The sequence below is a fragment of the Mobula hypostoma genome, chromosome 11 (genome assembly GCF_963921235.1).
Source record: "Mobula hypostoma chromosome 11, sMobHyp1.1, whole genome shotgun sequence".
NCBI lineage: Eukaryota > Metazoa > Chordata > Chondrichthyes > Myliobatiformes > Myliobatidae > Mobula > Mobula hypostoma.
In genome coordinates, this window is record NC_086107.1 from 54,692,064 (window position 1) to 54,707,171 (window position 15,108).

General features: G+C 40.3%; 1 protein-coding gene across 3 annotated transcripts in view; it reads left to right on the forward strand.

Annotated features, from left to right (window-relative positions):
• Window positions 1–15,108, forward strand: part of gtf2h1 (general transcription factor IIH, polypeptide 1) — an 83,371-nt gene that overhangs the window by 41,459 nt on the left and 26,804 nt on the right. For all 3 annotated transcript variants that reach the window (XM_063062102.1, XM_063062100.1, XM_063062101.1), the window contains 2 exons: window positions 3,491–3,578; window positions 14,712–14,800. In XM_063062102.1, coding sequence (XP_062918172.1) covers window positions 3,491–3,578; window positions 14,712–14,800 — 177 coding nt within the window. The remainder of the gene's footprint in view (window positions 1–3,490; window positions 3,579–14,711; window positions 14,801–15,108) is intronic.

The following is a 15,108-nucleotide window of genomic DNA, read 5'->3' on the forward strand; positions in this document are numbered from 1 at the left end:
TTAAGAATTAATTGTTCTGATAGGTTTGTAGATAGAAGATTAAACTTTGCTTGCAAATCAACCCGGCTTTTATATAATTCCGCAGTGGGTGCCTCAGAGTATATTCTATCCAGGTCCCAAATAGATTGCAATAACACTTGCATTTCCTTCCTTTGCTCTTTATTGGCATGTGAAGTATAAGATATTATTTGACCCCTCAAGTAAGCTTTTAAAGTTTCCCAAAGTAAAGAGTATGATACCGACTCAGTTTTGTTAGTCTCGAAGAGTGTGTCAATGTTAGCCGATATATAACTACAAAATTTCTCATTAGAAAGCAAAAGGGGTTAAGTCTCCACAGAGACCGTTCTCTAACGTTTAAAGGAAAACATAGGTCCAGTTTCACGGGCGAGTGATCAGATTTAACTATAGCAGTGTATTCAATTTGTCTAATCATAGGTATCAAGGAGTTATCTATAAAGAAATAGTCTAGCCTGGAATAGGAGTGGTGAACATGAGAGAAGAAAGAGAATTGTCTAACTGATGGATTCAAAAATCTCCAAGGATCCATATAACCATTTTGTTGCATAAACATCGAGAAGGCCTTTGCCATGCCAGAAAATGTTCCCCTAGGGCAAGACCTATCAAACATTGGGTCAATAGCACAGTTCAAATCTCTGGAAAAGATTAGCTTATGTGTATTCAGGTTAGGTATTAATGACAAAACCTTATTTGCAAATTGGATATCGTCCCAATTAGGAGCATAAACATTTACCAAAATAACAGGTATCTGAAAGAGAGAGCCAGAGACTATAATAAACTGACCATTAGGGTCACTGATTACATCAGATGGTGTGAACTGCATTCTTTTGGTGATTAATATTGCCACCCCCCTGGACCTACTATTAAATCTGGAATGAAAAACTTGATTAATCCATGCTTTACGAAGTCTATTATGGTCCTCCACTCTTAAATGTGTCTCTTGTAGAAATAGTATATCTGATTTTAATTGTTTCAGATGAGAGAAAACTTTAGCTCTTTTAGCCGGACCATTGAGCCCTTTTACATTCCAAGAAATAAACCTCACAGGGTGGCCTCCATCAGTAGCACTCACATTAACCATATCAAAAGACACACAGGACCTACAATCCAAAACAGTGCGAGGGCATAAGTTGCACACAATAACGCACAATGAAAAGAAAGTCTGATCAATCCGTAACACACAAAAGAATAAACTGCCATGGTAATCCCCCAAAACGCTCCCCCTACCCCTTTACGCAAACAAAAAAACCCAATTAACCCCCGAAACCTAGATCTACCTCCCCAATTGAGGATGATCGCAGGCAGTACCCAACAAAAAACTTCCAAGGTGTTCCCCATACAACCCAATTTTCAATCTAATCTAGGGTGGCTCCCCACCTTAACATTTATCCTATCTCTTATACTACCTTTAATATAACATATAGGCTAAAGATGACACAGATCAAGCTAAGCATTAAAAACAAAAAAAAACACTGGACAACTTAAACGCCTGAGATACAAATCCCAAATATTTACATTTTGCCGGTTGAAATTTTTTGTTAATCAGTTTCGGCAGCATAGCAGTTCGACCCGATCGCGTTCCACAAATTAAACTGGAAAAAATGAACAAAGAAGTGGATTGTGAAAATTAACAGTTTGCCTGGGCATGAGGCCCCTTCCATGCTGCATGAATAACCTTAAAGAAAAGTCATTGCTGTTCTCGTTCTTCTTCTCCCCAACGAGAATGGTGAAACTCTTTGGCCGCCTCTGGTGTATCGAAATAATGCTTTTTACCTTCATTTTCGACCCGGAGCTGGGCAGGATACAAGAGACCAAACCTGACCCCTTTCCCGTAAAGCAGGGATTTCACCTCCTTGAAAGCTGCTCGTTTCTTACCCAGCTTCGCACTAAAATCTTCATAAAAAATCACGCGGTGTCCGTGGAAATACAGCTCCTGCTTCCGTCTGTTGATGATGCGTCGCTTATCTTGAAAGGAGTAAAAGCAAACCAGGAACGTTCTTGGTCTCGTTTGCTTGGCTCCAGAGACACCGGATGGTTTACGTCCGACTCGGTTAGCACGCGAAAGCACGAGAGGACTTGGGAAAAAATTTGTCCCCAGCACTTCGTCAAAAAACTCGGTCATATATTTAACAGGGTTCGAACCTTCCAGATTTTCAGGAATGCCGACCACTCTCAAATTGGATCTCCGCGACCGATTTTCGAGATCATATAGCTTTCCCTTCAGAAACGCGTTTTCGCTCTGCAACGCTGCAATGGCGGCTTCAGCGCTCACCAGTCGGTCACTAATCATTCAGGCTGTCTTCAACCTCACGAATGCGTTCGTCGTGTGACTCGTAAGAAGACATAATTTGTTCCATGGTAGCAGTCACTGGTGATAAAGCATCTTGAAGTTCTCTTTTTAAGGCAGAATGCACTGCTTGCGTCATGTCAGAAATAAGTACTAAACGAAGCCTCTCCAAATCATCGGGTAGGGCAGGTCCGGGTCCAGCTCCAGCAGCGTGCAACGGCGCCATTACTGTAACATCCGCCTTCTTGCTCGAGGCTTCGCTATCTTTTTCCCCAGTTTTACTTCAAAGGTACATTCTACTTGCCATTTCAATGTCCAGCTATGTCCCGCGTTGTTCACAATGGTAAATATTCAGTTATCTCAAGCATATGGCAAAGATAAACAGGTAGATTTTCAATAAAAATCTGGAGCCACACTCACACGCACCAACTCACTCCATACTCAACCCCGGAAGTGACAACTCTGAATAGTTTGAGCTTTAATCTTAATCTAATAGTTTGAATATTAATCTTTAAATTCATCTTCTGGGATCTGGGCATTGCAGTGAAATCTGACATTATTGCCCATCTCTAATTGCCAATGTGAAAGCTGGTGTGAGTTGCTACCGTTAACTACAGCAATCTAGTGGTGAAGATATTCCCACAGAGCTGCTGCTAGGGTATTTCAGGATATAGATCCAGTGGTGAATCTCTAATGATTAAATAATATTTGCAGTTCTGGATGATATGAGACTTTGTGGTGAACATACAGGTGGCAGTGTCTTTTCCCATATGTCTGTTGCGTGCAAGTATGATCCCAGCTACAGTCATTTTACTCAGTAATCAGTGTTTAAAGAGCAAAGACAATACAAAAAAATCACATCAAAATTGTCTAGTGAGAAAATTTGTCTAGAAAAATGCACTTAATGAAAGATAATTTGTGCCTGAATTTCGTCTTAGTGATTTATAGCAATGTGGTCAGAATTAGCTCCTACATGTTAGCTACCTAATTTACATCACTGTATGCTGTTATCTCCACATGGGGCAAATGTTGATAAAATTTGCTTTGAAACCAAGAAAAATTTATTTTGAAAGGCAGGCTGCTGGCATTAATCCTACTGATTGAACAACTGTGAAAGCTGGATGAAGGGTGAACAAGGGAACAGAGAAAGAGTGACTATGTAATATTTTTGTCTCCCCTTTGCAGAGAAATGCACAATGATCAGAATGGTGAGAACAGCAGCACTGATGGTAATTCTCGAGATTCTGATTGTTTTCAGCCACCTGTCAAAAAGGTGAGAATCAAGCAAAAACCTAGAAAAAAAATGCTGCGTTATATAGAACTAGGGAACTGCAGTATTTTTATATATGCAAAATACTGATTAGACAGAATATGGGACTGTGATTAAGATGGCAACCGACAACAGCAGAGTAAGATTAATTGAATAATGTCTTAAGTATTGAATTGAACCATCCATAAGTTTTATTTGGGTTTCATCTGGAAACTGTTTACTCTATTCAGTCTGTAACTTGTAACTCTTCCCTGGTGGCTTGGTAATTTCTATCAGTGAGAAAGAAAAGCATCACTGATGAAAATAGTAAAAGTTTGATTCTCAATCTTTTGAATCAATTGATTTCAGATGTGGCACCACAACTTCTTCATTTCTATTAGAGGGGTAATGTGGTAGTTCATTTTCTTAAATGGTCATTTAGTCCAAGTCTTTAATGTTCCAAATGAACAAATAGTTACAATTACACTTGCATATCCTATTTCTATATCCCCTCAAATTTCTTTCCTTTATCTGCAATTGCAAGAAAAAGTTTGTAAACCCAATTACCTGGTTTTCTGCATTAATTACCCATAAAATCTAAGTCACGATAATAGACAAACACATTCTGCCTAAATTAAATACATACAAATAATTGTACTTTTCATGTCTCTATTGAACACCATGTTTAATCAATCACAGTCCGAACTGAAAAAAGTATGTGAACCCTTATAATTAATAGCTGGTGGAACCTCCTTTAGCAGTAATAACCTCCACCAAATATTTCCTGTAGCTGCTGATCAGATTTGCACAACGGCAAGGAGGAATTTTAGACCATTCCTGATTCAGTTCATCAATATTACTGGAATACCTTGCATGAACAGTCCTCTTCAGGTTATGCCACAGCATCTCAATTGGTTTAAGGACTGGACTCTGTCTTGACCATTCCAAAACACAAATTTTCTTCTTTTTAAACCATTCTGTGGTTGATTTACTCTTGTGCTTCAGATCATTGTCTTGTTGCATCATCCACCTTCTATTAAGCTTCAGGTGATGGACTGCTACACTGAAATTCTTTTGTCAAATGTCTTGATACAGTTTTGAATTTATTGTTCCCTCAACAATTGCAAGCTGTCCAGGCCCTGAGGCAGCAAAACAGCCCCAAACCATGAGGCTCCTTCCACCATGCTTCACAATTAGAATGGTATCAAACAACACACATCAAAGTTGCTGGTGAACGCAGCAGGCCAGGCCGTATCTCTAGGAAGAGGTACAGTTGACGTTTTGGGCCAAGACGTCAACTGTACCTCTTCCTAGAGATGCTGCCTGGCCTGCTGCATTCACCAGCAACTTTGATGTGTGTTGCTTGAATTTCCAGCATCTGCAGATTTCCTCGTGTTTGCGAATTAGAATGATATTTTGGTATTGGTGTGCAGTGCCCTTTTCCCTCTAAACATAGCAGTATGCATTTCTGCCAAAAATTTAACTTTTGTCTCATCTGTCCACAGAATATTGTCCCAGATGCATTATGGAACATCCATGTCATCTTTTGCAAACTTGAGACATGCAGCAGTGTTTTTGTTTTGGAGGGCGATGGTTTCCTCCGTGGTGTCCTTCCATGAACACCATTCTTGTTCAGTGTTATTCTTATAGTGGATATTTGAACAGACGCTTTAGCAAGTTCTAGATATTTCTGCAGGTCCTTTGCTGTTACCCTTGGGTTCTTTTTCACCTCCTTCAGCACTGCACGTTGTACTCTTGGTGTGATCTTTGCAGGACACCCACTCCTAGGGGGAGTAGCAACAGTACTGAGTTTCCTCCATTTGTAGACAATTTCTCTTACTGTGGACTGATGAACACTCTGATCTTTTAGAAATGCTTTTGTAGTTTTTTCCAGCTTCATGCATCTCTACAATTCTTCTGAAGTCCTCTGAAAGTTGTTTTGATTGAGGCACGGTGCACGTAAACAGATCTTTCTAGAGAAGTGTAGGCTCTGTCGGTAACCTGACTTTGGATTTTTTTAATATATAGCAGGGCACCTCTACAACCCACACCTCCAATCTCATCTCATTGATTGGAACACCGGACTCCAAATAGCTTTTGTAGAAGGCATTACCCCATAAGTTCACTTTTTTTTAACCTAGACTGTGACTGTTTAAATGGTGTACTCAGTATTGACAAGAAGACGTACAATGTTTGTGTATTGTTTGTTTATGCAGATTGTGTTTGTCTATTATTGAGACTTAGATGAAGATCAGACCACATTTTATGAAAAATTAATGCAGAAAAACAGGTAATTGCAAAGGGTTCACAAACTTTTTCTTGCAACTGTACATAACAATGTATTGTGAATTGTGATTGTTTATCCTATAAGTGAATTTCACAGGAGATATCACATGGTTTTGTTTGAAATCTTATATCTAATTCTCATGGTTCACCCAAGATTGTTTCTATCCACATTGTGCCTTGTTTTCAGGACTAAGTGCTTCTGTCATATTGTCTTTTATTGCCTATGTTTTATGGGGAAAAAATCCATTTTTAAAGATCTCCCTTCATATTGATGTTTTTTTTATCAGTATCTTTTGTTTTTACCATAATAGAAAATTCAGTATTTCAATGGAATGTATTAGAGTACTTTGAAGTTTTATATAATTGTATTGTTAACTCTTCTATATTCTGGCACTTATGAGAGAAAAATGTGGTGTCCTGTTGCAAAGAACTGCTGGACATGACACAGAAAATGCTGGAAATACTTTGCAGTTCTGATAGCATCGGTCCTTTCACATTGAAAACCTTTCAAAACTGGGAGAAAATCAGTCTTAAAATGGAAACAAATATTGGAGGGAAAGGTGAAAAGGAGATAGGGTGGAGTATAGGAGAGATCAGATTAGGATCATGCAAAGCAAAAGTAGATGGCAATGGGACAAAAAGGAACAGCAACCTCTGTGTCCAAAGACAAGGCAGCAAGAGCAACGGGAATACTGTCACCCACAGGTTCTATAAGACATAAGAGCAAAATTATGCCATTTGGCCCACTGGATTTGCCCTGCCATTTAATCATGGCTTTTTATATTCCTCCTCAACTTCATTCTCCTGCCTTCACCCCATAACCTTTGATGCCCTTACTAACCAAGAACATATCAACCTCTATTTTAAATATACCCAATGTCTTGCCTCTACGCATTTGTGGCAATGAATTCCATAGACTCACCACCCACAGGCTAAAGAAATTCATCCTCGCCTCTCTAGAACAAAGAACAGTATAACACAGTGCAGGCCCTTCAGCCCACAATGTAGTGCCAGTCTTTTAAACTACTCCAAGTTCAATCTCGCCCTTTCCTCCCAAATAGTCCTCAAATTTTCTTTTGTCCATATGTCCATCAGAAGTGCCTGTTTCTGCCACTGCCCTGGCATCATTCCACAAATCTGCTACTCTGTGTAATTTAAAAAAAAACTACCTCTGACATCTCTTCCCCGCCCCCCCACCCCACCCCATAGTTTCATTTCATCCAGTCGCCTTAAGGTTACGCTCCTTTGTATTAGCTGTTTCCGCCCTAAGGGAAAAGTCTGTGGCTGTCCATTCTATCTTTTCCCCTTATCTTTATCAAGTCACCTCGCACCTTCCACTCGAAAGAGAAAAGACCTAGATTGTTCAGTTTATCTTCATTAGCCATGCTTTCTAAAGCGTCCTGGCAGATCTCCTCTACACCCTCTCTAAAGCTTCCACATCCTTGCTATAATGAGGCAATCAGAGCTGAACACAATACTCTAACTGTAGACTAACCAAAATTTTGCAGAGTTGCAACATTACCTTGATGCTCTTGAACTCAGCCCCACCCCCCAAACTAATAAAGGCCAAAATGCCATATGGATTCTAAACCATCTATCAACTTGCACTACAACTGTAGGATCTATGGATGTGAATCTCAAAATTTCTCTCTGCCTCCACGTTGTTTAAGGTCCTGCTACTAACCTTGTATTCTGCCGTCAAGTTCGACCTGCCAAAGTGCATCACTTGACCCTTTAATGGATTGAACTCAGTCTGCTACTTCTTAGCCCAGCTCTGCATTCTGTCAGTGTCCCATTATAAGCCATGTCAAGCTTCTACTCTATCCACAACACCACCAACCTTTATGTCATCCATATCCTATCAAGGTTGTGCTGTAACCTATGACAAGCTTCTAACACTAGGCATAACTCCCATCAATATTCATGTCATCTGCAAACTTATGAACCCATCCTTCCACCTCCTCATCTAAGTCATTTATAAAATTTATAAAGAGTTGAGGTCCTAGAACAGAATGCTGTGGAAACCACTGGTCACCAACCTCCAGGCAGAATATGCTCCATCTACTACCACCCTCTGCCTTCTGAATCCAGTCACACATGTTTTCCCGGATCCCATGCCTCCTGACATGAATGAGCATAGCACGGGGAACTCTATCAAATGACTTACTAAAATCCGGATAAACCACATCCACTGCTCTACCTTCATCAACATTTTGTCACATCCTCAAAAGATTCAGTTAGACTCATGAGACTCAAGCTGCCCCTCACAAAGCCATGTTGATGGTCTCAAATCAGATTCTGCTGCTTCAAAAGCTCGTAAATTCTGTCTTTAAAAATTCTGGCCAATGCTATCCTCTCCATTGACATAAGACTCAAGCAACACACATCAAAGTTGCTGGTGAATGCAGCAGGCCAGGCAGCATCTCTAGGTAGAGGTACAGTCGACGTTTCGGGCCGAGACCCAGTCGACTGTAACATCAACTGTACCTCTATCTAGAGATGCTGCCTGGCCTGCTGCGTTCACCAGCAACTTTGATGTGTATTGCTTGAATTTCCAGCATCTGCAGAATCCCTTGTGTTACTGACATAAGACTCACTGCCTTATAATTCCCAGGGTTATCCCTATTACCTTTCTTAAACAAAGGAATAACATTTGTCACCCTCCAATCCTGTCGCACTGCTCTTCTCCTGTGGCCAGTGAGGACACAAAGGCCATTGCTGAAAATGCCACAATCTTCTCCCTCACTTTCCGTAGTAATCTAGGGTATATTCAGTTTGGCCCCAGGGACTTCTGCTTTCAGAATTTCCTACATCCAGCAAATCATCTTTATTAACATCTGGTTTAAGATGGCACTGGTGAACTTATTGATCACATTTTTTCTCAGATATAACCACTGCAATCAATAGCCTGTAACTTCCTTCTCGCAGTTGAGCTTTTGGACCATCTGTATTGTGGTGTGAATGGGCTTCTAGATCGACTGCTGTGATAACTGGCTTTGTGACTGTGGGCTCACTTTTGTGAACTTCAGTTCTGAATGTTATTTGCTTGCTTTTATTGTTTGCATGATTTTTTTTCACACTGGGTGTTTGACAGTCTTTTTAATGTGTTCTATTGGGTTTGTTTGTTTTGTGGCTGCCTGTAAGGAGATAAATCTCATGGGTGTATTAGTGTATGTACTTTACTTTGAACATATCAGCTTGTTCTGCTTTGACCTCACTTTCAGCAAGTCTTCTCTCTCTGGCAAATGCTGAAGTAAAGTATTTATTAAAGACCTTCCCTACCTCCTCTGATCCAAGCGCGTTTCCTCTTTTATCCCTGATAGTCCTACTATCTCTAGTCTTGTTCTTCACATATGTGGAGAATGGCTTGCGATTTTACTTAATCCCTTTTGCCAAGGCTTTCTCATGTCCCCTATTAGGTCTCCTAATTACAAACCCCATTTCCAGAAAAGTTGGGATATTTTCCAAAACGCAATAAAAACAAAAATCTGTGATATGTTAATTCACGTGAACCTTTATTTAACTGACAAAAGTACAAAGAAAAGATTTTCAATAGTTTTACTGACCAACTTAATTGTATTTTGAAAACATACACAAATTTAGAATTTGATGGCTGCAACACACTCAACAAAAGTTGGGACAGAGGCATGTTTACCATTGTGTTACATCACCTTTCCTTTTAATAACACTTTTTAATCGAATTGGAACTGAGGATACTAATTGTAGTAGATTTGCAATTGGAAATTTTGTCCATTCTTGCTTGATATAAGACTTCAGCTGCTCAACAGTCCGTGGTCTCCATTGTCTGATTCTCCTCTTCATGATGCGCCATACATTTTCAATAGGAGATAGATCTGGACTGGCAGCAGGCCAGTCAAGCACACGCACTCTGTGTTTACAAAGCCACGCTGTTGTAGCCCGTGCAGAATGTGGTCTGGCATTGTCCTGCTGAAATAAGCATGGACGTCCCGGGAAGAGACGTCGCCTTGATGGCAACATATGTCTCTCTAAAATCCTAATTATATGTCTCAGAGTCAATGGTACCTTCACATACATGCAACTCACCCATGCCGTGGGCACTGATGCACGCCCATACCATCACAGATGCACCCCCATACCATCACAGATGCTGGCTCTTGCACCTTTCGCTGTTAGCAATCTGGATGGTCGTTTTCATCTTTGGCACGGAGAACTCGACGCCTGTTTTTTCCGAAAACTAGCTGAAATGTGGATTCATCTGACCACAGCACACGGTTCCACAGTCTTTCAGTCCATCTGAGATGAGCTCGGGCCCAGAGAACTCGCCGGCGTTTCTGCATGGAGTTGATGTATGGCTTCCTCCTTGCATAATATAGTTTCAAGTTGCATTTTTGGATGCAGCGACGGACTGTGTTGAGTGACAATGGTTTTCCGAAGTACTCCCGATCTTGCATTGAGAAATGTTCCTTTTGAACTGACTAACAATTCTCTCATGAATTTTGGCACAAAGGGGTGAGCCACGACCCATCCTTGCTTGCAAAGACTGAGCCTTTGATGGACGCTACTTTTATACCCAGTCATGATACCTCACCTGCTACCAATTAGCCTGCTTAATGTGGAGTCTTCCAAACCGGTGTTACTTGAATATTCTGTGCACTTTTCAATCTTATTTTAACTCTGTCCCAACTTTTGTTGAGTGTGTTGCAGCCATCAAATTCTAAATTTGTGTATATTTACAAAATACAATTAAGTTAGTCAGTAAAACTATTGAAAATCTTTTCTTTGCACTTTTGTCAGTTAAATAAAGGTTCACGTGAATTAACATATCACAGATTTTTGTTTTTATTGCATTTTGGAAAATATCCCAACTTTTCTGGAAATGGGGTTTGTACCTTCTTAAATTCCTTTCTGGCTACTTTGTAATTCTCTAGAGCCCTGTCTGTTCCTCGCTTCATTCTTCATCATGAATAGATGTTCCCTATCTCTTGTCAACCATGGTTCATTTCCCTACTTCTGTGGGACTGATCTATCCAGAACTCCATGCAAGTGCTATCTAAACCACCTCCTCATTTCAATTGTGTTTTTCTCTGAGTACTTTTTTGCTCTAAGTTCCTGCCTAATAGTATCATAATTCGCCTTCCCCCAATTAAATAATGACCATGTATCTGCTACTAAACTAAAGGCTATGGTAAAGGACAGGAAGTTGTGGTTACTGTCTGTGAAATGTTCACCCACTGAGTGATCTTTCACCTTACCAGGTTCATTGCCTTGTACCAGATCCAGTCAGCCTGTCTACAAGATGTGCTAGGAATTCTTCCTGGACACACCAGACAAATTCTGTTCATCCAAGCCTTTTGCTCTAAAGGGGTGCCAATCAATGTTAGGGGAGCTGAAGTCACCCATGACAACAACCCTGTTAATTTTGCATCTTTTCATTATCTGCCTCCTGATCTGCATCTCAATGTCTCTATTGCAACGGAGAGTGGAGGTCTGTTGGATACTCCCAATAAAGTGACTGCTTCCTTTCTGTTTCTCCTACTTTCTGACTCAGGACAAGCCCTCCAGGATGTTCTCTCTTTCTGCAGTTGTGGTTCTATTCTTGACTGGCAATGCTACTTCACCACCTCTTTTACCTCCCTGCCTGTCATTTTTGAAACATCAAAACCCCAGAAAGTCCAGCAGCCATTCCTGCCGTTGTGACAGCCAAGTCTCTGTAATGGCTACAATGTCGTAGGATTAGGATACTGACCTATGCTGTAATTCATCGCCCTTTTCCTGATACTTCTTGCTTTAAAATAGTCATTTCAACCAATACCACGGACTGCAAGTATGCCCTTTCCACTGCCTGTCCTTCCTCACAGTATTTCCACCTGCTGCCATTATCTTTACACTAACTACCCCAAACTCTGACCTGTCACTCTGGTTCCTATCACCCTGCCAAACTAGCTTAAAACCTCCCTAACAGCTCCAGCAAACCTACCCACAGGACATTAGTCCACCTCAAGTTCCGGTGTGATGTGTCCACAGAAGAGATCCCAATGATTCACAAGTCTGAAACTCTGTCTCCAGACCAAATCTTTAGCCACACATTCATCTGCCAAATTATCCTATTCTTGCCTTCACTGGTGCACAGCACAGGCAACAATCCAGAGGTTACTGTCCTTGAGGTCCTACTTTTCAGCTTCCTCCCTAGCTCCCTATACTCTCTCTTCAGGACGTCATCCTTTTCCCTACCTATGCTATTGGTACCAATATGTAACATGATATCTGGCTGCTCAGTCTTCCCCCTAAAGTGCCGTGGACCTGATCTGAGACATTCTTTAGCCTGGCTCCTAGGAGGCAAAAGACCAGCTTGGAGTCTCTGTCACAACGACAAAATCTCCCTCCGCTGTATTCCATCTGCTACTTCTTTGCCTATTCTCCTAATCTTTCCAAATCATTATGTCAACTCCCTGCTTTCTCAACACTGCCTGCCCCTCTGCTTATATGTGTATCATCTGCAAACTTGGCCACACGGTCATCAATTCTGACATCCACATCATTGACATAGAAAGTGAAAAGAAGTGATCCCAACACAGACCTCTGCAGGACACCAACAGCCAACTAGAAAAGGCTCCCTTTATTCCCACTCTGTCAGTCAGCCAATCTCTGTACATACTGCTATCTTTCTGTTAATATCATGGGCTCTAACCTTGTTTCGCAGCCTCATGTGCAGTTCCTTGTCAAAGGATTTCTGAAAATTCAATTATACAACACCAACTGCCTCTCATTTGGCTATTCTATCTATTATTTCCTCATAGAATTCCAACAGATATGTTGGCAAGTTTTTTTCCCTGAAGGAAACCATGCTGACTTCAGCCTATGTTATTATGTGCCTCCAAGTATCTCAAGACCTTACTCTTAATAATGGACTCTAACATTTTGCAAACCGCTGAAGTCAGTCTAACTGGTCTATAATGTTATTGGCCTTTGGCTGCTATCCACCATCACTGCAGGACTTGTATGTGTCCAGGACAATGAAGTGGCCAGGAAAAATCATTGTGGATACCACCCACCATGCTAGTTGCCTTTTCCAAAAGTTCCCTTCTGGGAAACACTATAGGGTTATTAAAATGAAACATTCATACCAGCTTAAGTTTCTTCCCTCAGGCAGGTCAGCCATTCTAGTTGGCTTCCCCACCCCCTTCTATCTGTTAACCCCGACACTGTACTGTAAACACTTTAAACCACTTTTTACAGTGCTGTTGAGATTTGTAAATACATGCTGTATTTATGCCCATACTTTAAACTCTTAACTTTATTTTTATCATTGCTAATTTTTTTTGTTGAATGTTGGACCCTGACCAACACACCATAGTAAATGCCTAATCATGTACGCTTTGTTAGGTACAGGAATGGAACTAGGTGTGTTCTTATGCTGTTGTAGCTCATCCACTTCAAGTTTTGACGTGTTGTGTATTCAGAGATGCTTTTCCGCAAATCACTATTATAGCACGTGATTATTTGAGTTACTGTCACCTTCCTGTCAGCTTGAATCAGTGTGACCTTTCATTAACAAGGCGTTTTCATGCACAGAACTGCTGCTCATTGGATGTTTTTTTTTGTTTTTTGCCCCATTCTCTGTAAACTCTCGTGACTGTTATGTATGAAAATCTCAGGAGTTCAGCAGTTAGATACTCAAACCACCCTGTGTGGCACCAACAGTCATTCCACTGTCAAAGTCACTTAGATCACATTTCTTCACCATTCTAATGTTTGCTCTGAGCAACAACTGAACCATGTCTTCATGTTTATATGCATTGAGTTGCTGCCTTATGATTGGTTGATTAGATATTTGTTTTAATGAGTGGGTGTACCTAATAAAGTGGCCACTGAGTGTATATAGAGTTGATCATTCCCGTCTTTTGCCATCCTCCCTTGAAAAGTGGAGTGACATTTGCAGGTTCTGCTTCAAGATGCACCATCCTTACTTGGAAATGTATTGCCATTCTTTTATAGTTGAAATGCTCCTTACCCAGCAGCATTGTTGGATCACCTTCAAGACAAGGACAGCATTGGTTCAAGAAGCTGACTTACAGCATCTTCACTCAGAGGGGACACAAAGATTGGCCTGTCAATAATGCCTATATCGTAAAATACAATGACTATATAAAAATCGCTGTGAGCTTTTACTCCCAAATCACTCTACTCTTCTACATTATCCAAAATGAACAAAATATTTCCTGGTACTTTAATTTTTTTTAACATGATGTGATTTTTGACTGTGTGCCCCTTACTGCTCCTTTTCAGAGAAAGGTCGTGTCCAGATCTGTTAACCCTTTTGTTGCTGATTCATCTTTTAATTTCTTTTCAGGAAATGTCTCAGTTCATTTAGTCATTGTTTGTTACTTATTCCCATTCTTTTCCATATTTCTCTTTGGCAAAAGTCATACTCTACAACATTGTTTTGATTTTTTTTAAAACATGGTCGTAGTTACATTTTTGCACTTTGAAATTAAGTATTATTTGGTGAAGTAGGGAAGTTTTCACCAAAGGTGGTTTAGTTTCAGTTCTGAATTTTCCCAGGTTGAAACCATTATTCTGTATCTTCTCTGCTTAGTGGGTTTCATTACATGATAGGATTTGGTATGGAAGGGAACACTCCACAAAATACGAATGAATTAAATTTGAGTTGAAATCAAATATCAAATCAAATTGCAACTCAAATTTGAATTGAAATTGGAGTTTAATTTAGCTTCAAATGTTTGACAGAAAAAAAAGTGCAGAGCCTATTAAGGTGATGGAGTAGGATATAGCAATAAGGTGAGATTGGGGAAAATAGTGTAAGACAATCCGGCAAGAGGATAGACAAGTTTAATACAATTTGATTGTTAGAGATTTTCTTTTCCAAAGGTGAAGTTACAGGAAGCCATAGAATATGAAGACCTGGGAGAAATGAACTCAAAGAAGACTGTTGCACTAAATTTGAAGAAGGCTGACAGGTAAGGTTTTGATAATGATTATAGGATGGTATGACCTAAAATTAAATAGGCAATGCAAAAAAAATGGCACCAAGACTAAAACTGACTTTTGTAATGTATGTGTTTTATTCTTTGGGAGGGGCAGACAGATCCATAAGACTATTCAGCCCACCGAGTCTGCTCTGCCGTTCAATCATGGCTAATTTATTATCCGTCACAACCTTGCATTCTCCTGCCTTCTTCCCATAACCTTTGGTGCCCTTGCTAATCAAGAATCTGTCAGTCTCTAATTTAAATTTGTCCAATGACTTACCTCCACAGCTGTTTAT